Source organism: Dunckerocampus dactyliophorus, chromosome 2 (genome assembly GCF_027744805.1).
Source record: "Dunckerocampus dactyliophorus isolate RoL2022-P2 chromosome 2, RoL_Ddac_1.1, whole genome shotgun sequence".
Taxonomy (NCBI): domain Eukaryota; kingdom Metazoa; phylum Chordata; class Actinopteri; order Syngnathiformes; family Syngnathidae; genus Dunckerocampus; species Dunckerocampus dactyliophorus.
In genome coordinates, this window is record NC_072820.1 from 24657220 (window position 1) to 24681903 (window position 24684).

At 41.5% G+C, this 24684-nt stretch overlaps 1 protein-coding gene across 2 annotated transcripts; it reads right to left on the reverse strand.

The window, feature by feature from the left end:
- Positions 1-2162: 2162 nt before the first annotated feature.
- LOC129176769 (uncharacterized) lies at positions 2163-24149 on the reverse strand. 2 transcript variants are annotated; one of them, XM_054767144.1, is made up of 11 exons: positions 24104-24149; positions 23193-23454; positions 20506-20667; positions 19362-19559; positions 15292-15450; positions 15089-15169; positions 14243-14378; positions 12688-12732; positions 8882-9346; positions 5743-7202; positions 2163-5667 (listed from the first exon to the last, which is right to left on the reverse strand). In XM_054767144.1, the coding sequence occupies exons 1-11, from the start codon at positions 24115-24117 to the stop codon at positions 5620-5622; spliced, it is 3030 nt and encodes a 1009-aa protein (XP_054623119.1). In that variant the 5' UTR covers positions 24118-24149; the 3' UTR covers positions 2163-5619. The 2 variants fall into 2 exon arrangements, with proteins under 2 accessions (XP_054623119.1, XP_054623118.1); XM_054767143.1 differs by having other exon boundaries at positions 23166-23454.
- Between the last annotated feature and the right edge of the window lie 535 nt (positions 24150-24684).

A 24684-nucleotide genomic window follows, 5' to 3' on the forward strand; every position in this document is an offset into this window, starting at 1 on the left:
GTTTTTAAATCATGTTACTTTCACATTTTACAATTTGTCTTACATAGGAACATTTATGCAATTAAATATTTTTATTTTTTTTTACAATCCAAATTAAATAAAAACAGAGTCACACCTTTTTTTTATGCGATCCATTAATGCATTGGCATCAAACTCATTTTCACCGTGGGCCACATCGCAGTTATGGTTATCCTCAGAGGGCCACTTTTTATAATTGTATTTTAGAAAATTTTCATAATCATTACATTCATTTTTCATTAATAACTAATTTAAAAAATAGTAATTTTAAATGGGATTTGACAGCAAAAAAATATAAGGTTTTCTGTCAATATTGACAACAAATACATTTAGCAAGAAAGATTGTCTTTTTGATAAAAAAAAAAATGTATGTTGTTTTTGTTAGTAATATTTTGTTTTTACTTTAATGTATTATTTTATTATTTATTGTAAATGTTTATTAAATTATTGTAAAAATATGTTTTAAATATTCCATTTTTTATATTATTGTAAAAATATTTTTTTATATATTAAAACGTTCACTTAGTTAAATATATTTATATCAAGTAAAAAAAAATAAATTAAAGCATACATATAAAAATACAATAATATAAATATAATTTTACAATAATATAAAAATAAAATCATGAAAAATAGAAATTAATATTCATAACAAAATTGCAATATATATATGCAAATATTTTTAAAAATAATATTAAAATAAGTGTCCTTTTGACATGCATTATTTCAAGGCTTTCGCGGGCCACATAAAATATGGCGGGCCAAATCCGGGCCTTGAGTTTGACACTGTGCCTTAATGCATCTCCCGTATTAGCAAAGTGGCAACATGTGGAAGCAGTATCTTGGCAAAAGCGCAGTCCGAGCAATTACGTTTGTTAATTGTTATTAACAAACGTTTTTTGTGTACATAATATGATAAATTACAAAATATGAACTGACTATAAGCATTAAATGGTGAAATATCCCAAACAGTCCAAAATTTTTTCTCACCATGTCACTTTCCTCACAGCTCGGCGCATTTCCTACAGCAACCTGCATATGCCACCTTTCGCCACTGAAGGGCGCTGTTTCAACATCTGCCATAATTGAACAGAGTACGTTTACACTTCTTTATGTTATATTACCATTTGTCTGCCTGTAGCCCAGTGGTCACGAACATTTTGAGCCCAAGATCCCTGGTCTCGGCAGTGAACCTGCGTAAAATCTACCCCCCATCCTCCCAACCAGGATGTGTGTGTATATATACAGTTATATATATATAAAAAAAACACTGTTATTATTGGTTGTTGGCATCAACATTTCAGCCTTTTCTCAATGTGCCTTCTGCTCTATTTTTACCATTTTTTCTGTTTTTTAAATTTTATTTTGTTTCTGCTTTGATGCAATGACAAATGAGCTGCGGGTCGAGGATGGCCCCCGAGCCATCCGCTGGATCTTGTTGATCTTCGTCGGGGTCGGGCTTGTGGCGTGGCCTCTATGAGCAAACTACAACTCGGCTTGTCAGCTCGGTGTGTTTGGCAAGCGATGATGGTTGAGAAGAGAGACATTGATCATTGCGTTACAATAGTCAGCCCTAGCGAGCCGCAGCTCAAAGGTTTTTTTTGGAGATGCACGTCTATGGAGTTATATTTGTGCCTTAATTTTGAGGTAGCAAAGGCAGATATTGAGCCATATTAATTGCATTAATTACTGTTGTGTTCTCAGGCACTTCTCTGCGGTCTGTCTCTCTCTCGTTTTGTTTCGCTTGTCCCTGAATGCTTTTTGTTGCCGGGCTGGGTTTTTCTGGAGCTTGTGGTTTGCGTGCCTGGAGGGCGGCAAGGTGTACGGGCGTCAAAATTCATGCCCAGTGGTCGCTCTGGAGGGGAGGGCATTGATGTAATAATACTTTTTTTTTCTAATATCCTCATGATCGACCGTAACAAATCCTAGAATTGAAGTTGTAAATGTAGATCAGTGCTTCTGGTAGTGGTTAGGCCAGCAGAGAAGGCTTTGCTGGGCCTTAAACTAGATCAGTGATTTAGAATAGAAATCCATCGTTTGATGGATTGATGTTTTTGGCACAACAATTTAAGTTGTGTAAAACATCAACAACAGAAGAAAAAGTCAAAGAGAAATTAAAACGAAGCACCACATATTGGGTTTAAGAATAGATTGTATTTCCAACACAGACATCACGTTTACATTGCAACACATAAAACATCACACGAATACACCACGGCAACATATTGTACACCAGCTGTCTCCAATAACATTTCACTCAACTCAAGATAGAACACACAGAAGCACATTCGTCTGCAGTGTCACGCTTCTGGACAGCCTCTCCGCTGAAGTCACTTCTTTCTTTGATCGTTAAACCATGAATCATGACAGCAGGAATTGGAAGAAAAATAAGTGTTGAGCTGGGTTACATTGAAGATTAATTGAAAGTAAATAATCTCAAGAACAACCAACGAGTGAGCATTAACTGGTGCAGCACATCTCCCATTCATCTCCCAGCCAGGACACATCATCAGTGAACAATGTCACAGGTTTACGAATTGGACATATCACCTAATTGACGGGTGATGAAAACATTTGGTAAAATACAGGTAATTTCATTCCATCCATCCATTTTCTTCCCTTCATTCAGCTCTGGGTCGTGGGAGCAGCAGTCTAAGTAGGAAGGACCAAACTTCCCGGCCTCTGACCACCCCCTTCAGCTTCACCAGCAACGAGACATAATCCCTCTCCAGTGTGTTCTAGGCTCCTTCCAGTTGGGCATGCCTGGAACACCTTACCAGGTAGGCGTCCAGGAAATACTAGATTCCCGAGCCACCTCAACTGTCTCCTATCGATGCAAAGGAGCAACAGCTCCTGGATGACCAAGCTTCTCAGCCACCCTACGGAGGAAACTCATTTCGGCTGCTTGTATTGAGCCCTTTTGGTTACTACACTAAGGTCCTGACCGCAGGTGAGGGTAGAAACATAGATGGACCAATAGACAGAGAGCTTTACCTTCTGGCTCAGTTCTCTCTTTTACAACGGTCCGGTGCAGCGACCGGTTTGGTTGTCGATGTCACACACCATCCTCGATGTCATTCCCTCCTCGGGAACAAGACCCCGAGATTCTTGAACTCCTCCACTTGAGGCAAGACCTGACTCCCGATAGGGTGCAGCAATCTAACCTTTTCCGACTGAGACCACGGCCTCAAATTTGAACGTACTGAGTCTCGTCCCAAAAGCTTTCATGCTCAGCTCGTTGGTAAACCTCACTCCCTGATGCCGTAAGAGTTGAGCTGGACAACAAGTTAACAGCTCAGGCTTTTAGTTCAATTAGCTAGAGCTGCTCAACTATGATTTACCAGAGATCTGTGGACACGGGTTCGAGCTCTCGGTGAGCTCAGGCTGCAGGGCTGAACTGCGTGACACTGGTGCTGTGACCCAGATGAGAGCGAGGTTTCGGGAAGTGAGTTTAACGGATGACAGCGGTGCAAGAGTACATTGGTAAACCTCACTCCCTGATGTCTTAAAAGTCACACTGGACACATACATCACCCTGATCAGTAGAACTCGAGACTTTCAAGTGACATGAGACCAAAACCAATAGTTTCAAGCAAATAAAAAACGGAGGTTGTTTCGTCAGTTCGAAGCCAGGATTTAACAGTTGTACGACAGTTTGACATCGAGTTTATATTTGTCATTGGAGCACTGAATGAGTTCAAGTTAAGCACAAAACTGTATCGGGGCCATTTCAGGACATTTCCAGTGTCTTTTTACGGGTTAACGTGCTGTCTGTTCTCACAAAATGCTTTATATATGATAGAACTGAAGAGCGGAAAGTACTTCAAGACTATGCTGTAATGGTGGTAAAGTTAGTATGTCATGTGCTTTGACTTGACATTACATGTTACAAGTGTCAAAATCACAATGTGCGCCATCACAGGTTTCATGGTGTTATCATGCAGTCATGACAGTTAGTAATAGTAATGAGGTAGGCATCAACATTAAGTTAACAAAAGTATTGTCAGTGCTTCTTCAGCCTGTCAATGAAATAGCCTACTGCACTGAATATATTCATTGTGTATTCATAGTGGCTACATCAATGTGAAATGACATTTGAACGGTTTATTGAATGAAATGTTTATCTTTTATATGTATGGTATGTACTGTATATATATATATATATATATAAATATATATATAAAGTGTATATATATATATATATATATTTCTTTAGCATTTGAGTGTATAATGACTGTGACTGGTTGCTACACTACCAGTGGATATAGTAGTAGAGAAGTACGAGACAGAACCACTGCATCTGTAATGGAAGAATGGAGTGTACTTCCGGCTACTTTTTGCCTCGTTCTTTGCCAAACCACAAAAACCTAGCTATAGAGTTGCATATGGACAGTATCTTTAGCTGTACAATATTTCTATGCCATTGCCATTGTCACTATTTCAAGCTGTTTTGAGGTACTTTCTTACATGTGTCGTCATCTTTCAGGGTCAGCACAGCAAATAACTCGCATGATTTGTTTCCTGGCTTCTCTGACTAGAGTTGTTATATACAAGTAATGGTAATGGTTTAATTTATTTGATGATTTGATGATGATCTGATTGATAGTCAGATGAGAGCTGTCCTTTCTGGTCTTGACCATGAACTGATGAAGCCTGCTTTAATGACAGGCGAAGCATCTTCTGAGACAACCTGAACAGTGTTGTTGTTGATTTAATGCCCTGAGAATACAATGAGCTGGATGAACGAGAATATTCACAGGCATCTTCCTGACAACCCTCTCATTTATCTGGGCTTCGGACCGGCACTGGAGAACTGGGTGTCGGGACCGTGGTTCTGGGCATTAAAAAACAACTTTTTGTCCCCTATGACTGCATTACATTTTCAGGAAATCATATCATCAAATCATTAACTCTGCAAGTTTTTTTTTATGTCCTTCGCCTTTTTGTGACACTTTACCTATGTCTAAAGATGGGGTGTCAAAAAAATAATAATATTGTGATGAATGTTACAAGAACATTTGTTTGCTTGACAGGGCCTCCCGCTTTTGTGAATAAAGGACTGACTTGACTCATCTTGTGACGGGTGACTTACATTTCAGTCCCGTCTGTCCCTGCTATTTGTCAAGAAGGAGCACTGTTAGATATGTTAAAATGTTATTTAAAACATTAATATCAAAGCACCGCCGTCATAAAACCTTTTAATGTACACATTGAACAAAGCTTTTATGATGCTGGCGCTTGATAATTGGATTTCTATTGATTATCATGAAACTACTATTGGAAAACACATTGGAAATCAAACAGAAGCTACTGTCTGAAAAAAGATCATATTTACCTGAGCATTGGCCACAGGTTACCACAGAACAAGTTATATTAATTTCCAACACATCCCAAAAAGATGGGTAGCTTTGTGAAACATTATTCATTCTGATGAAATCAGCCAGTCTGGGCCCTTTAACCGCTGGACATTAAAAAATTGTCCCGGTAAGGCGACAGTTATTGCCATAATGACTGCATGAGGACTTCGCCACGTCTTCATTTTAGAAATCACTTGTCTTCTTCTTCATTGTGATAAGAATCTCTTGGCTCATAATTGATAGATCATTTCAGGTCGATTCCCTGAGTTGGAGACTCAGCCTTCTCCTTTGCCTAAAACACATAAACAAGGCAATGGTCAACATCTTGAAACATGACTTTCAAAAACAAAGTCGTGCGGGAACCTACCCGGAGTGAAGGCCGAGGAGGTCTTACTGGTCTGACTGGCCGAACTGGCTCTGCTACAGTGTTAACCTGTCTGTGGTTCAGAGGTTCTAAATCATCAGCTACGTCTGGACAGCCAATGTATCCCCCGGCCCTGAATACAGACCCAAGATCACCCTCAAGCAAGTTGTGACGGGCGGGATCATTAGACATGCTGCAAGCCTGGTTGATGGATATGTTGCTAACATCCATGAGGGTCTGGGCAACACTGGTATTACTGAGGTCTAATCCGAGCAGGTCTTCTGATGCTACATCACTGTCTGAGCTGTTATTGGTGGGACTGACTTTAAGGTCTGGTTCCAGGATGCACTGATTGTTGTTGGTTTCAGAGAGAATCTCGTCTTTTACCAAGTCTAGCGATTCCTGGTTGTCGTGGTTATCAAAATCTATCATGTCCTCTTTTTCATTGTTACTGAAATTCTGATTTTCCTGGCTACCTAAAACAAGAACTTCCTGATTTTCTATGACTTCCTGATTGACATAGTTATCTAAATCCAACACTTCCTGATTCTGTGGAAAAGGGAACTCAAGTAGCTCCACATTAGCATGGCTACAAGACTCCAGCAATTCTTGGTTATCATTCTCACATTGCTGCAGTTCTTTGTCACTTCTAAAGCGGCAGTGTTCAACAACTTCTTGGTTTTCAGGACTACAGAGATTCAGGAACTCTTGGTTTTCTTTGCTTACTAGCTCAACATTGTCAGTGTTGATCAGTGATGATAATTGCAGCCCATCTTGGCTTCTTCTTGTAAACGCATCAAGTAGTCCTTGGTTATAGTTGCTACGGTGATCAAGAATTTCTTGGTTCCCACAGGGTACAGATTCCAGTACTTCTTGGTTGCTATAGTTAAAGGGTTCTTCTTCGTCCTTGTCGTCAAATCTACTGAGGTCCAGGACTTCCAGGTTATCCTGGCAACAGAGCTCTGGCGCCTCCTGATTCTCTTCTTCGGGGCTTAGCTTAAAGCCATAGGGATCAGAGTCTTGTACCATCTGAGAAGAAGTGATGTCATACTCATATGAATAAAAGTTCAGTGGGTCTTCTTGAGCGGAATAATTCTCAGGATCAAAAGACAGATTTTGATCACTGCCAACTGGGCTCAGCTCAGCTTCATTGGGGTCTACGAGGGTGTGACTAGAATGTTCTGGACTGAGTTTAAAGCCGTATGGATCAAAGGAAGACTGACTTGTTAGTCCATAGTTCAATTCAAAGCTCAGATTGGCCTGCTGTGACTCAGGCTCACTGTAGAGGTTGTTGGAATCTGCAGAGTTTTGAGGAGTTGAGGGGTTTCCAGGATCATCTTTGATGCTGCTCAGCCAATCTGTTGCTTCGCCAGGATTGCCATTAAGGGACTCATTTTTTCCTTTCTTGCCGTTTCTGTCTGGCTCCAACACCGCTTTATCGCTGAGCTTAGAGACGGTGTGAGCTGCAGGGAAAAAAAAAGAGTGTGCTAGGGTTACACAGCAGTGTTAAAACTCTCATGAATCTTTATATTCCATTCATCCATCTATTTTCTTCCCAGGCTGGACTTCCCAGTCTCCAGCCACCTCTTCCAGCTCCACCTGGGGGACACCGATGCATTCCCAGGACAACTGTGAAACATAATCCCTCCAGAATGTCCTAGATCTGCTCAGGGTCCTCCTCCCAGCTGCACATGCCCAGAACACCTCACCAGGGATGCGTCCAGGGGCTATCTACACAACATGTCACCTCAACTTACTCCTCTTGATGTCAAGTAGCAGCAGCTCTACTCTGAGCGCCTCACCCTATCTCTTGTATTGCTTTCTCTTTTGGTCACTACCCAAAACGGTTGACCATAGGTGCGAATAGGAACATTGATCGACCAATGTTCTGGTACAGCGAGAGCTTTACTGTAGACGCTGCACAAATCCGCCTGTAAATGTCACGCTCCAGCCTTTCCTCACTTGTGAACAAGACACTGAGATATTGCCCCCTCCTGGAGCAAGACCTCACTCCCAACCCAAAGGGTACAAGCCACCTTTTTCCGGGTCAGAACCATGGCCTCAGATTTGGAGGTGCTGAGTCCAATCCCAGAAGTTGCATACTCATCTGCGAACCGCCCCAGTAAACACTGAAGGTCACAGCCTGATGAGGCCATCAGGACCACATCAGCTTTGGTGGAGCCAACGCTCAACCCATTTGTTAAAATTTTTGTTTGATTTTCCTTTTTTTTTAATTTGCAAACATTTAGTGTGTATTTACAGCAGTGAAGGCCATATAAGTGGATATTAACATACGTGAGAAGGTTATAAAACAATACATATAAAATATAGGACAGGTAACAAGAGGAAGGAAGGGTTGTGAGATGTCAAGAGATTTGTCACTACTTATACACCGCTGCGGCTTACACTGTATAACAACAAATCTGGGTTTTTCTCAAAATTTAGTGGGTGCCGCTTATACACCGGAAATTAGGGTACATGGGTGCTATTTCATGTCTTGAGGGCTCTCATAATGTTAAAAGTTGTATTTAGAAGATCTTAAACAGGTTTTCTATGCCATAACTACAAAAATATTCCATTTATTAAGATTGAATCCTGTGTCGTGGAAATTCACTTATTGCTGTCGAGTTTGGAACCAATTAACCATGATAAACGAGGGATGACTGTACTTATGAAACTGTATAAATAGTACACTGCTTATGCAAACTCTACCAAGCAATTCAAATCAAGAGTGACCAACAAGAGAATATTGCAGGGGATTTTGGCACTGACTTTACCCGCACGTTTCACTGTGCTGCTCATTCCACGAATGAAATATCATTACATGTTGCACCTTGTTGTAACTGGGACAAATCAAGCTTTCCACTGATATACAGTATAATACAATGCCAATTGGTATTATTAAAGAGTTATGTAAAGGGAAATGTAAGTTTATTTTGAGAACATTAAAACAAGCAAATGGCACTGATTAAATGGACTTGCCCTTAAATGTCCTTTTATTGAGCTTGTCTACCTTTCATTCATCGTCTATTGTTTCTCCAACCCCCTCTTTCATCTTTCTTTCTCTCAATGTAGTAGCTTTGTGTTACATAAACTGTCAAGAGTGTTTATAACTACACAATACCTGAAAAACATACTGTACCTTCTTCCGGTTTTGCTGTGGCATCATTGTTACATTCTCCAGCTAGGGATCCAAGACTGTGCTCCTCTATGTCAGAGGGTGGGGAGATGCCGAGGTCAAGCTCGTACCCATTGGGATCGGATTCAACAGAATACCGACCCTGGGAATGCCAGCCTCGAATGGGCTCTGGGCCCAACTCCTCAGATGAACTCTGGATCGGCTTAAATCCATGGTTATCATCTGCCCCTGGGGTAGCGCCCAGATCTTCTTGACTGTAGCTGATCTCGATGTCACTGTCTTCATCAGGAAACTCAGACTCAAAACACTGTGTCCCTGTTGAAGCTTTATTTTCAGCACAGGACAGACTTGTGTCTGCTTCATCACAGACAACTGCAGCTCCTTCATCACTACCAACGTTTGACTCTGGAAACAAAATGTCCGCTGCAAAGGGATCGCTGCCTTTGAAAGGATCTGATGTAAATGCATCTGGAAAGAGAAAAAAATTTGCATCAACCATAATGTCCTATCATGTACAATATTAAGATAATCAGGTACAGTGGGGAAAATAAGTACTTGGTCCCCTATTGATTGTATAAATTTACCCCCTAACAAAGGCATGAACAGTCCAGAATTATGGTTCATTTGAACAGAGACAGACAGAATGTAAAAAGAAATAAAATTAATAACTTATTGTGTGCTACTGTATTACTGTAACTTGTATTAGCTTTTGGGAAATAAGTATTTGCTACCCCACCACATACATGAAACACAAATTAGTCTTGTCCCTTTAGAAAGAAGCTTGGTAAGAAAGAGAGCTACTATTGGTGCAATCATTGATAAGGGGATAAACTAACTAATTTTGCTGTGTTTTTACAATTTTTAAATGTTTTTTTGGTTTAATTTTGTTGATGCAGTGTTCCTCGGGTCAATGACAAATGAGCCACGGGCTGTTGATGACCCTTGGACACCCCTGCTTTTGTGTCTCTTTGTCAGGGTTTTGTGCGTGGCGTCACCTCAGTGAGCAAACCGCAACTTTATTTGGCCCAGTGGCTTCCTGTTGTGGGCAAGAGATGGATGTTTGACTTAATTTAGTCGGCATAATGGCCAATGAAAATGAATTGACGGGCATTTTTTTCATTTTAGTCAGCACATCATTTGCTGTTGACCAGCCAATCAAATCTGTCCGTTGGCGCTAAACATCGCAAACTGTAAATACATCAGACGGACGAAAGAGGAGAGGAGAGAAGTCAAATGAGCAACACGGTATAACGAGTGGGAAATTCAGGAAAGAAGAGGGAAACTAATGATGGATACGGAGACAAAGGAAGACGAGACACGTCAAAGTTGTCATATCTTGTATCGCTGCGTGGCTTCAAAACACACGGCAAGGCGTATTCCACATGCTATGTTTTTTATTACCAACAACGCTGACCTTTGGGCTCACTCAGCAAACATCTGCGCCACACTTGCTAAGTTATTTATATTATTTACACTTGTCATGGTACAGGTGACATTTAACATTTTGGCCATTGAACTGCATTCAAAATAAAAATAACAACACAACAAACAAACAGAATTATTTTTTATTTATTTATTTCTATTTATTATTTTACGATTAGTTGACTATTTGAAAAATTTGTCTAAAGATTAGTTGTAACAAAATTAGTCAGCAGCACTAGTATTAATGTTACATTTATTTAAAACAAATGCATGAACTTCAGTCTCGCTTTTAAATGTTCAACTACAAAACAGAACTAAAATACGTGTGTAGCCAGGTCAAACTTTATGGAGCGCAACCAGCTCTTCTGTTGTGTGCGCATCGTGATGTCTAACAGCGGAGCATAGCGGCGGGGAAAAGTTAACGAATGACCACAGCAAAGTTGAATTACTCGTTTGAGATGTTGTACATGAGTTAGTTAGCATTTTGTATTTCAGTGTGGAAGAGCCTGTGTATCCTTATTTCTCCCCATTTGTTGCTGTCATTTAAATTTCTCGATAGTTTTGAGTGACGTCATTTGGTCATGTGGTGCGGTGTGGCCAAATGTGCACCGGTTAAATATGGCGTCTACTTCAGTATGTGTGTGGCAGTGGGGAGGATCACACACACGAGTGAGCTATAGGTTGGTTCAAACTTTTTTTCACCATATACTGTACAATTCAGCTTGCAATGGTTTACGTTAAACTTGTAGGGGCCCCCTACCACGAAACAAATGGGGGAAGAGAAAATTTGTATAAAATAAGGATAATACAACACATCATAAGTAGGGTAAAACTAACTTGTCTCACGACGGTCTAATTCAGTGGTTCTCAATTATTTTCTGACATGTTTTTTTTTTTTAACACCGTATGAACGCGCATTCCTTGTGGTGCATTACAGCGATCTATCGGTCATCTGTTGTATGTGTCTGTTATTTTCTTTACGACTGCTACCAGTAGAGGGTGTTGTATACTCGTATGAGAGTTGAAGAGTTTGCAGTTGGAGTAAAGATGTCGTCCCTCCACCTTGTCCCAGTATGTGCCTGTACGAACCACAACAGTCCTGACTGGCTAAGGGAGAACCCACACATTGTTTTCTGTGTCTTTATTGGCTAAGGGAGAACCCGCCCATTGTGTTCTGCGTCCTGATTGGCTGTAGGCAATTGTCACTCAATCTCCTTCATGCCGTTTCCTGCTGTGGTCAATGGTCGCGAGCCAACTAGCTAATCGTGTGAGCTGCTTGCTTCCCACCAATAAACAACAGCAGAAGAAGAAGAAGTTAACCGGCTTTAGGGCGGCATGAACCATTTTAACAAGGAGGAGTGAAATACGTGTGAGTCACTCTATAATTTCTTGTGTGCAACCTAGTAAGTTGATCATTAAAATTAAAAAAAAATCGAACTTTGAGAGTGTTTAAACAAGAGACAAATGTGAGAAAATTTTAATGCCTGTCTAAGTGTGTATAAAGTGTATGCTAAGGGGTTTTACAGCCTTAAAACATATATAATAATTGTAAAAAAAATTAAGTTGGCTACTTCACTTATGGCGGGCTATTTTGGGAACTTATACCCCGCGATAAATGAGGGAACACTGTACAACTGAGAAATGGATATTATCTATTTATTTATCTGTACTGTACAGACTGAACTCGAAATTGAGACCAGCAAAATGCAACAAAATGGAGAGCAGTGAAGCATACAAGCATATTCAAGCGTTTAATTGCATGCTGAGTTCGACGAATTCACACATGTTGGCAGGTATGCACGAATATTAAAAGTCATCCCTGCCTCTCACGCTCCCCCGACAGTTCACTGCGCTTCCCCCAGGGGGGCCCGCCCCACTATTTGAGAAGCACTGGTCTAATCCCAGCTCACGTTCCCTAAAATATATTGCACTTAAAAGCATTCAAACTCCTGCCTACTCCTTCCCTGAGCTGAACTTAGTCTTCTGATCATTAGCCTATTGTATTATACTGTACATAACATATTTTACTGTTATACAATCACCCATGTACACTGGTGTTACACATGCCTGGAGAGTGGCAAGGCAAACAGGCGTGTTCAGTGGTCACTGTTGGTCACTCTCCAGGTGGCGAGGGCACTGATGTGACGCATTTATTTTTCCTAATATTTTCAGGATCAACTTGCAAAGTCTCAAAGATAGACCGGTCAATTGCAATCGACGGGTGATCCCCTGCATGTAAAGGTATGTACATGCATTCCTTTAACAATTACTATGCTGGTATATTGCACTTAATCCAAATATGATTCAGGTAAGAAAAATGGTGTGAAAATGTTTTGACATGCAATAATACTGCTTTCCATGTAAATGTAGCGGTTAATATTACTCACCTGATGAATCTGTTTTTGGGAACAGGTCTTCATTAAAAAGGTCATCTGCAATTCAAATATAAATAAATCAGAATCTCACCATACAACAAAATATATATAAAAAATATATGACATGATTGATGTCATGAAAAAATAGAGACAGTTTCCATTGACCTTCCACCTGCTGTAGCCTGATCCTCTGCTAGCACATAGCTTGGCCTCCACCTGCTACAGCCTGGACCTGTACTAGCCTTAGACAGGCCTTCCACCTACTGCAGTCTGGACCTCTGCTAGCCTCAGTGTGGCCTTCCAACAGCTACAGCCTGGGCTTCTGGGATTGTGGTTCCTCCCTCCATTTTGTTCCCTTTATCACCTCTTCTCTCTCCAAATTTGCAACCATCTCCCAAGCCGATCTGTCTAAAATCATCACTTCCATGAAATTCTCAACTTGCATTTTAGATCACATCCCTCGTTAAACACCGCCTACCTACCATGTCCCTAATTATCACTACAATTGTAAGCTGCTCTCTTAGCTGCTCTACTGCCCCTCTGTCTCTCAAACTGGCTGCCAATACTCCCATCCTCAAGAAACCCTGTCTCAATCCTGATGATCTCAAGGACTTGAGAACTATGAAACCAACCTTTCCTCACCAAGATCCTTGAACATGCTGTTGCCACCCAAATCAAGATTCACCTCACAAACAACTATTCTCATCCTTCCGGACCTCACTGCCACTTTTGACACAATCAACTATTCCATTCTGCTTTCCCGCCTAAAATCTTTTCTCCACATCACAGACGATGCCCTCACCTGGCTGACATCCTACCTCACAGACCGGAAACAGTTCATCTTTTTTCAACTGCTCCTCCTCTACTGCACCCCTGTCCCAAGGCAAATTATCCATCGCCACGGTCTCAGTTTCCACTGTTACGGCGATGACATCAAACTTTACATATCCACTAAATTCATCAACCCTCAGACCCACACTACTCTCTCAAACTGTTTTTCTGATATTAGCTTCTAGATGCAAACAAATTTCCTTCCACTCAACTGCACCAAATCCGACATCTCGTAATAGGTCACAATTCCCTCACCTCTACAGCAAAAAGACTTCCAACTTTCCATTGACAACTCAACCCTCTCAGCCTCAACCCACCGCTGGAACCTTGGAGTCATCTTTGACAGTACACTCACCTTCTCCTAACACTTTAAAGCCGTCACTAAAACAGCTTTTCACCACCTCAAGAACATCGCCTGCCTTCACCCCTTTCTCTCCTTCCCTGCAGCTGAAACCCTCATTCATGCAATCATCACATCACACATTGACTACTGTACCAGCATTCTTTATGACATATCCACTAATCTCTTTAACAAATTGCAATACATTCAAAACTCTGCCGCCCGCCTCCTCACCCATACCAGTTCACGACACATCACCCCCCAGTCGGGCCTGGAAACTATTTACCACAAACATTTTTCAAAATGTAAAAATGTACTGAAAAAAGCAAGCCAACCAAGCAAGATAAACAGTTTTAAAGTGAAAAGGTTTAAAATCCCACATCATTTGAAACTTACGGCCTACGTGACAATGAGCAAAAGGGTCAGCTTGATAGAAGTCCAGTTGGTTTAGAATGGACCGTTCCTTCACTCTTTCGTGTTCCCCAATGACGTCACCCTCCTCTGGATCATCTTCCAGGTTTGATTCATCCATCTTGGGGGGAACAAAACACAGCTTGCATCCTTCGCCAAATCATACATCATATTAAAACATATAGGCTTAATATATGAATTTTACCAAGAAATGTGATGCATTGATGGCTTTTATAGCCTTGCAGGTAATTATTGTCCAAACAATGTGTATTTATGAAGAATAATAATTGGTAGGGGTGTAACGGTACATGTATTTTAGCTGAGCTCTCGATTCGTTACAAAGGCTCACCCAGCCTTTGGCTCGCCAGAGTCATGGCTAGCAATACTGCTAAGGAGGATCCAGAAGTACTTCTGTGTTTAAAGTCTCCTGTTTGGGAACACTTGGCCTTCCCAGTGAAATACGTAAACGCACAAAGACAAGTGGATAACAGGATAGCAGTGTCCTGTCCTTGAATAGTTAGCTACAAGCTGGAACTATTCATGCTGCACTTCAGCCAATAAGAAACTTTCTTCATTTTCGGCCTTTCCTTACCCGGGGTCACCACGGCAAGACAATGGCATGAATGTTTTTGACTTTAGTTTTTATGCAGAATGCCAATTTTGACTCAACCTTAAAGCTAGAGGCAGACGCGTGTACCATTATACCACCAGGAACCTGCCAGCATCTTGCAGTTGTTCCCAAAATTAATGCAACCATGACCTTAAAACTGAGGTACATACCCAAAGGTGATGACGGTGTACCATTTCACCCCTAGTATTTAGTAAAGTCACCTTTGGAGAGCTGCTGCCACTGTTGTCTACTTCTTCCCTGGTGTCGGCTAAATTATTGCAGAAAGGTGCGCTATTGGCCACCTGGTGTCACACACACAAACATACACATGTACACACACCCACAAACACATCATTTACACATACAGATAAAAACTGCATCTGGAGCTTGTTCTTGATATACTTGCTGTACTACAGTGCTTTACCATGATGAGGTCAGCATATGCAGGCAACGACTGGCTCCTTCCCCATGGTCTCATAGGAAGCGGTTCATCTTCAGTGGTGTCTGCAGGAGATGTTGAGCCATCCAGCTGGCTCTCTGGAGTGACTGCACCACCTGACAGAGAACAGAGAGTGTGCTCCTCCTGCATGGAAAACAAGTAGATGTTGTGTTATATTAGTTATAAAAAGTTACTTAATGAAACCTTTGGAAAGTGAAATATTCAAATTTAACTATACAACATCTCAATCATTTCAATAAGTAAATAAATACTTTTAATTAAACACGCTAAAACCAATTTATTGTAGGGTACAATATATTAAGTAACAAAAAAAAATATAGAAAACAACACCCTACATGGTAGATTCGTGTTACAGGTTACAAAGCAAATCTTGCAAGCATATGTATCCTGGCAAAACTGTACGTATTTTAGGAGTCCCAGACACGACCGCTACCCAGGAAGTGAAAAATTATTAGCCCCTGCAACAAGGGTGTCCAAATGACATTGAGGCCATGTCCACATAAGTACAGATATCTTAAAAAGGAATATGGACTTCCGGTGGAGAGGGGAATGGAGTAGATGTGCACTTTACGCTCTCCCCCACCAAACTGACGAAACACCACTTTTTATAACCCATACCTTGCTTTACTCGACTGCAATAGTGAATATTACCACTAATATACCTCATGGCTTCCGAAACTGGGACGACAAGAGAAAAAGGTATTAGAAAAGTCGGCCTATCCCCAGCGGCTAACCAGGTTAGCGTGCATGGTCTAACTAGTCTTTTGGAGGGACACCATCACACCATGTTGGCAGAGTTCAAGTCAGAGTTCACCTCTCTCGAAGCCAAACTTGATGCAGTACACCAATGGCTGTCTTTGGGGAGAGGATTTTGAGTTTGGAGACCAATTCCAAACTAACTGACCAACGCATCCTGGCCCTGGAAGCGCTATCTTCCTTGTTAACGGACACCTGCGCTAAGCTTAAATACAAGAATGTGGACCTGGAGGGGCGAAGTCGACGTAACAACATCCAAATTGTGGGCCTGCCAAAATCAGTGGAGGGGCCTCGGCCCACAACTCTATGGGAGGCGTGTAAAGTGTATGTAAGGGGACAAGCAATTTCATTTTCCTTCCAAAATTGGAAGGATGGTCCAGCTCTCGGAGCAGCTATTGGAAACCGACAATCAATATGCCATTACACCCTCTTCTCTACTTTATGATTTCCTGTCGACCTCCAATGTTGAAAGTAAGATATTAACAACTAGGCAACGCTACTTTGAGATGGGTGAGAAGGCTGGTAAGCTCCTTGTCCATCAGGCCAGATCTGCAGTCCTTTCGAGACTGATCCCCAGAATTAGATCACCATTGCATTTACGCTCACTCTCGCATCTACTTCCGCAACTGAGAGCCGCTGCCTTTTTGTTTACGTATGTGTTCCACAGCAGAAGAGGATGCGAGTGTCTTCATCACATTCACATAAATGCGCAGGCAATAGTGCACAAGGACACGGCGGGAGACAAATATTTTTGTGAGGTTTGATTTTTTTGAGATGGCATTTTTGTGATTCAAATGTATACATTTTCTGAACGCATATTGTTTTGAGAAGTCAAACTCTTAACTTAATTGTCCCCAGAAACTAAGCAGAGCTACGTTCTTCATTACAAAAATCTGACCAGAACTAGACTTAGCAGACTAAGTGGGGGGTAAGTCGCTGTTAATCGAAGACAATGCTGATGGGGATGTCATACAACTTCATGTAAAATAAATCAGAACTATCCCTTTCAGTACCGTTTGTTGGTTAAATTTAGCAGCTGTCTCGCTGTAATTGTATTCCTTGTGAGAAGCAAGAACTGTATGCCTTCTCTCTGTGAGGCTGTATGTACTCTGAAGCCATCTTCACCACTAGCCTCCACTAGCCTCCTGGAAACACTCACATCAAGCATGCCCAAAGCAATTTTTTAAGTGATTAACAAGAATGGTGGGTCTATTCATTACTGAGTCCTACTGAGAACATTTTTTGTTCTGGTTTGGAGAGTTTTTTTGTAACTTTTTGAGCGATGGTCTTAAACTGTTGATCAGCTGACAAACAACCTATTTCAGTTTTGTTTTTTTGTTTAAATTACAATCTCCCAATTTTTTTTGTTTCACTCCCCCTTCTGGTTTTTGCATATTGTAGCTACTTAAAACCTCATTAAGATCCAAACGTGCAAAATGCAAATTCTAGCAATTTTTCAACTGGTCTTAAGATTTTGATCAGGAGTGTATAATAACAGTTGTAACATGGCTTGTACTAATTTATTTAGTGTAAGTTGCTGAGGTCGTAAAAATCTCTGGTGGATGAGATATGCCTGGAGTTTGTCAAGGCTCTGGATGCTGTGAGGCTGTCTTGGCTGACACGACTCTGCAACACAACATCACGTGGCCATTGGGGACTGTGCCTCTGGATTTGCAGACCGGGATGGAGAGGAGGGTATGTTCCAACTATCGTGGTATCACACTCCTCACTCAGCTATCCCGGTGAGGACTGTTTAGGGGTACTAAAGAGGACGGTCCACTGGAAAGCTGAACTTCGGATTCAGGAGGAGCAGTTTGGTTTTTGTCCTGGTCGGGGAACAGTGGACCAACTCTATACTCTCGGCAGGGTGGACTTTGTGGACTTGGAGAAGGCATTCAACCGTATCCCTTGACAAATGCTGTGTGGGGTACTCTAGCTGCATGGGGTATCGGACTGCCTGATTCGGGTGGTTCGTTGCCTGTACAACCGTCCATCAATCCATTTTCTATACCGCTTATCCTCACTAGGGTCGCGGGTATGCTGGAGCCTATCCCAGTTGACTTTGGACGAGAGGCGGGGTACACCCTGGACTGGTCGCCAGCCAATCACAGGGCACACGTAGACAAAAAAACATTCACACCGATGGAAAGTTAATCATGGCCAATTAATCTAACATGCATGCATGAATGTGGGAGGCAACTGGAGTGCCCGGAGAAAACCCAGACTCGCAAGGGGAGAACATGCAAACTCCACACAGAGAGTGTGGAGCCCGACAGAGATTCAAACCCAGATCTTCCAGATCTCCTGACTATATGGCCAACATGCTAACCACTCAGTCACTGTGCGGCCATTGCCAGAGATTGATCTGCATTGCTGGCAGTAGAGTCAGATTTGTTTCCAGTGAGGGTTGGACTCAGACCCAGAGCTGCCCTTCGTCACCAATTCTATTCAGAACTTTTATGGACAGAATTACTAGGTGCAGCCAGGACGTTGAGAGGATCCGGTTTGATGGCTGCAGGACTGGGTGTCTACTTTGTGCTGATGATGTGTGTCCTGCTGACTTCGCTTTAGCTCTCGCTGGATCGGTTTTCAGTCGAGTGTGATGCAGCCGGGATGTGAATCAGCTCAGTCCGAGCCCATGGTTCTCACCCAGAAAAGTGTGAAGTGTCATCTCAGAGTCAGGGATGAGATGCTGCCCCAACTGGAGGGGTTTAAGTACTTTGGGTGGAGTCATGTTCACAAGTGAGGGAAAGATGGATCGTTCCTATCCTCACCTATGGTCATGAGCTTCGGGTAGTGACTGAAAAGACAATCGTGTGGATGCAGCGGACAAAATGAGTTTCCGTAGGGTGGCTGGATTCTCACTTAGAGATAGGGTGAGAAGCTCTGTCATCCGGGAGGAGATTGGAGTCCAGTTGTTGCTCCAACACATTGAGAGAAGCCAATGTGACAACTCAGCAACTCTTCTTCTCTCTTGGGCTGCTCTAACTAGAAGGCAAATGCCACTGCCCCCTGTAGCCCAAGCCCTGAATCATAGCATGGAACTACACACAATACTCCCGTCGCTTCAATAGCATATGAAAACCCAAGAATCCAAATAAAAATATGCACAAATGGAGGACAACAGTGTCAACAAGCTAGTTTGTTTAGTTTAAACCTGTTAGTTTTGGTTTTGATTTCTTAAATGCTGACAACCACTTATGTCGACGTCAGCTGGTCCAAATGACGTCCAAATAAGCAGGTTCCACTGTATATACACAGTGCACTTTCTCCCGTACCTGCAAGATTTCTTCGTAGGACTGTCTAATAGAGTCCTGAAGGGGACTGTTCCTCTCTCCAGCCTCCTCCATCTTCCTCTTGGCTTGTTTCACCTCCTCTTTGAGCTTCCTCAGTCTCCATCTGGCAATGGCAAGCTCTCGCTCATACTCTTCAATCTGGCTCTCCCTCTTAACCTCCTCAGCCTGCAGAGACAGTATCTGGAAAGTAAAAAGGACAGCAATGTGAGGACAGTTATTAGATAACTGTTCTGTTAGAATAATGAATACATTGTGGAGATGTGATTCAAAACGAGACAGGAGTTGAGGATGAGTGGAATCAACCATTTACTCTCCACTGAACAAAGTAACGACAATTTAGCAACGGCCCAATTACGAAGGAACAGAAAGTGAACCCGCATCCGCACTTCCCCTTGGTGAATGTCTTAATTATATTGTGTGTCACCACATGATTGATAAAAAAAATGAAATAAAAGTTTTTGGTGTGTCTGCATCTGCTCAACTTAAAAAGCACCATACTGGCTGAACCATCTGTGGAGGAAGACACCAAGAAAAATGAGGCGTACGCAGTTTTGCTGTGGTTTGTTGGGGGAGCAGCACCAGCAAAAAGGACATAAACCAGATGGAAAAACTGATCCGGAAAGCCGAACAAGTTTTCGGCACTGAGTTGGAGGCGTTTGTAACAGTGAGTGACGGGCAGACACTGGACAAACTGCTCTCTATCAAGGGCACCCCACCCACCCACTCCTTCAGACAATAGAGGGGCAGTGGAGCTCATTCTCCAACAGACTCCTCCAGTTCCGTTCCCACAGCAAACACTACAGGACTTCATTCATTCCACACGCCATCCAGCTCTACAATACCTCACCTGTCTGTAAAAGATCATTCACCACATTATTGCACTGTACTGTCTGCCTTCCCTTGTATAAAATGCACATTTGCTTGTATTTACCATATTCTACACACTATTTGTAAATATGCAAATCTTGTTTATCTTATATTCTTTTTATTCTTTTATTTATATTACATTGTTTTTATTTTATTATATCTTATTCATATTGCATTGCATTTTATTTAAGAGTATTTGTCTTCTTCTTCTGTAATTGAGCTACTGTAACCAAGCAATTATGTTTGAAAGTCCCATTACCTGCTGGCTCTCTTCATAACAGAGCTGTCGGATGGCTTTTATCTGCTGGACCAGCTTTTCTTTGTGTTTCTCTAACTTGAGCAGAGTCTCCTCCAGCTCCTTGCGGTCCGACTGCTGCTCCTGAAGCTCCAAGTTCTCCACAGCTACGGCATTCTCAAGATCCTACACGCACAAAAATACACACTCATTAATACACATCCATGTCGGAAGTGTTGGTAATGACGAGTAACAACATTAAAAAATGTGAGCAAAATATTGGAACATGTTACTGACAGGTGTGTTTTGTTGCCATTACTTATTTCATCAATAAATAGCACTGAATGTCTACGCTCAGTTTCAGATTGGGAGGATAGGCTTTGCCTGTGTAGACTGGACTGCATTTAGTGGTGATAACAACATTAAAACCAGAGAGGGAGCTGGAAACTCAATCAGAACCATAGCACAAACAGTAGTCATAGCCACGACAACCATTTGGAATGTCCTGAAGAAAAAATAAACCACTGGTGTACTATGTAACAAACGAGGAACAGGTAGACCAAAGAAAACAGCAGCTGTTGACAGAAACATTGTGAGAGCTATAGAGAATGCCGTAGAGAAAGACCCTAACACAAATGACATCAGCAACAACCTGCAGAGGGCAACACAAAATCTGGTCCAGGCCTATTCTGATGCCTCAAAGCGTGGAGGAGTTATCCGTCAGTCGTCTCACTCCACCTCTGTTCATGTGTGGGCCTTTTCCTTGAAACAGATCCTCTCTCTGCCTTTAGACATTACAATTCTCAATGAAGTCCAGTCCTCTGGACTCACAGCCTTTGGACAGCCATGTGTTCAACTAAAGCAGCCTGTTGAATTTGTTCATCCTCCTGGCAGCAGATGCACAAGAACGAGGATGGAAGGCTAAGGTCTATCCAGCTGAAGTAGCATGCAGTGGTTTTGTGGCCTCCTCTCCCATTAGGCTAATAAAACTAATAAAACAAATCACAGATGAATTAACTGTACTAAAAAGATGGTTTGATAAAAACAGACGATCCCTGAACTAAAATAACACTATTTGGTAAATGCAAAAAGGATACATATGTGCAAATACAAATTGACAGCGTGGATATTGACAGGGTGAACAAAAACAAATTTCTTCAAGATTCAAGAGTTTTATTGTCATATGCACAGTAAAAGAGGTAGTTCTACTAGGCAATGAAATTCTTATTCTGTTCATTCTCCCAAAAAAAGAAAGAAAACACAAGAAAATGAATAAGAACAGAAGAAACATAAATACCAATAAATTAAGCAACAACAGAAGAGACATTAATACAAATAAATAAATCAATAAATCAATAAATAAATAAAGTGCTAATAGTGGTTAGACATAGCATTGTATGTACACAGTGGTTCAGGTCTCTTCGTCCTTGTACGTTACAAACATCAAATGCTTGTACTGTTTCTTGAATTTGCTCATTTTAGTGCACATACTGAAATGCTGAAGGTTTTTAGCGTTGCCCGTGCATGTAAATGTTTTAAGTAAAATTTTTCCCTAAGACCATATTTCAATAATAAACCAATAAACGAGAGACGACTGTACATTATTTTGTTATGGGCAAAATTGATTCAGTTAGTGTCTGTCTCGATTAGAGTCGGACCTTCTGGAATGAATTAAGGACGGCAACCACTGTTCCACTGGATATTTCAAGAAAAAAAACTACATCTCAACTATGTGGTATAGGTGAAATGCTACAAAAATTATTTTTTTTCTGTCATGATACTATGAGTTTATTCTTGTAAAATTGCTTTTTTTTCTCATTCATTTGCAACTTAATATTTTGACTTTATTCTTGTGGAATTACAGCAGTTTTTTCCATTTGTTATTTTTGCAACTATTTCAACTTTCCTCTTGTAAATGTGTTTTTCTCATTATTATGACTTTATTCCCATAAATCTAAATTTGACTTCGTTGTTGTAATATTATAACTTTTTTCCCCTACCAAATTTCCCAAAAATTACAACCTTCTTTGTTTTGTTTGTTTCTCATAATATTACATCTTTTTTTTAAATAACATTTTTTGTTTCATATTTCAACACTCTATGCTAATAAAATACATTATTTTTCCTCATATTTCGAGTTTATTCTCATAAAAATGCAACTTTTTTCTCATTAGAATATGATTTTTTTCCTCAATATTCTGATTTTCTGAAGTTTCGGTTTTCAAACGAAGAGTTGAATTGTACTTCAAACCCTATTAAAGCATTAGAATTGTTAAAAGTGTTTTAAAATCAGCTTTCATTGCTTTTAGAAATGAGCTAGCTTACCTGACACTGCCATTTTGAGGAAGGCATAGCCTGGGATAGTCACATGACTGTCACATGACAACCACTCGAAAATATTTCCTATACATTACCGTAGGACTTGATGAGTTCAAGTCGAGCGTACAGTTGAATAGGCCACATTTCGGGTGAAAATGTCTCTAAGTAGTATTAGCTGCTAAAATTAGCTACAGCAAATGACGTCATCGTACAGCATCATAAAAGAGCATAATGGGGAAGTATTCCTAAATTTCTGCTTAATGTCCTGTTTATTAGATACCTGTACATACGATGGCATGCACGAACACACATTGGAATAAAATGCACTAACACACACACATATGAACACACACACACACACACACCAGCGCAAGGTGCTTCGGTCTTCTTACTGTGATCTCCGCTGTCTTGGTGACGACTCTCTCATCCGTTTCCACAACGTCCGCTTCCCTGGGAGAGGACCAGCAGAGGAGACAAGAGTGCTTAAGGATGGAGGAAAGTGAGCATTCATTTTTCCAGTGAGCCTTCCCTCCATCGTGACCCCCTTCCCACGATGCCTCTATTTGATCCTGCTGCACTGCAGGCTCCTCCATTGCTGCTCTTCCTCTCAGGAGCGACACTGCAGAGGAGGCGGAGCTGCATCTGCAAACGTGCCTATATGCACCAACGAGGAGGGGGAAAGAGAGGTGTTGAGTCAGACAGCGTGCAAGCAGGGGCGTACACATTCAAAAGTCAGCCTACCATCTCCCCCCCCCACACACACACACACACACCCCGTCTATGACTGCTTGCTGCAGTGTGCAGAAACACTGCCATTCATAAAAAATACAACTACTAACACAATCCTCCTCCGATTCTTGGAACACTATATTAAGTCCACTGAATGTTAAGGGTGTGCAGACACATCTAGATATCACCAATAGGGTCCATACTAGCATGATGAGATTAGTGGCGGAACCAGAAATTTTTCATTGGGGTGGGTGGCCAAGGTGAGACCATTACTCACATGGGGTGGCAATAAGTTGATACTTGAATTGTCCATTGGGGTGGCCAGAGAGTGACCAGGGTTGGCCAAGGCCACAACCGGCCATCCCATAGTTCCCCCAATTAATAGCTGAGCAGTGTGCCGAGGACATGTTTTCAATGCATAGTTTCTGGATTCTGCTCCCCATCATGGCGGCCAAACCCGTGTGGGGCATAATACGGAAGTGGATGCCGATCGGCACTCCTGTTTTAACTCTAGACTCCTTGGTTTACATGCCCACTAGTAATCATACCCAGTAATCATGGAAAAGTTACCTACCTCTTGCAGTTCATGCAAGACGTGGTTTTATTGACGGCTCCTCCACAAAATAGGCAGCTCTCTTCTGCTCTCCCACGGAAAGTTGTGTGCTGCAGTGAAATGCATCCAAGGGGAAACGGTGTTTAGGCTGAACTAACGTTCTGCACCACAGAGCCACGTTTGTCAAAACTGTTCGGGGTGGCCGGAGAGTGACCAAGGGTGGCCAAGGCCACCCCGTAGCTCCGGCACTGGACGAGAGAAAAATGTTTCAGTTCTTGTCTATGTTCATTTTTACAAATCATCGCAGTTCGAATTTCGCAGCTTCACTCAATAACAGTTTTTCAAAAATACACTCATTAACAAATCATGCTGTTTCATGCTTGAATACGACCTATGATTAGTCAAAAACTATGCATATTTAAGCAAATGTTACATATTTTTAGCCAGAGTGAAGAATTTTCAAGCATAAAAATAGCTAAATGAAGTAAAATACAAGGCATTCAGAAGACACATTGAAAGACGTGATTATATGTAGTATTCTACACTGGCCACTAGGTACTAGTAACAGTAATATTACTGTTGCGTGAGACACACAAGCACCA

Coding starts and splice junctions, on each gene's coding strand:
- LOC129176769 (XM_054767143.1), bottom strand. Junction 14,379..15,088: donor GTGGCAGCAGCTCTCCAAAG/GTGACTTTACTA, acceptor GTTCCCCCCAAG/ATGGATGAATCAAACCTGGA. Junction 5,668..5,742: donor CTCCTCGGCCTTCACTCCGG/GTAGGTTCCCGC, acceptor TATGTGTTTTAG/GCAAAGGAGAAGGCTGAGTC.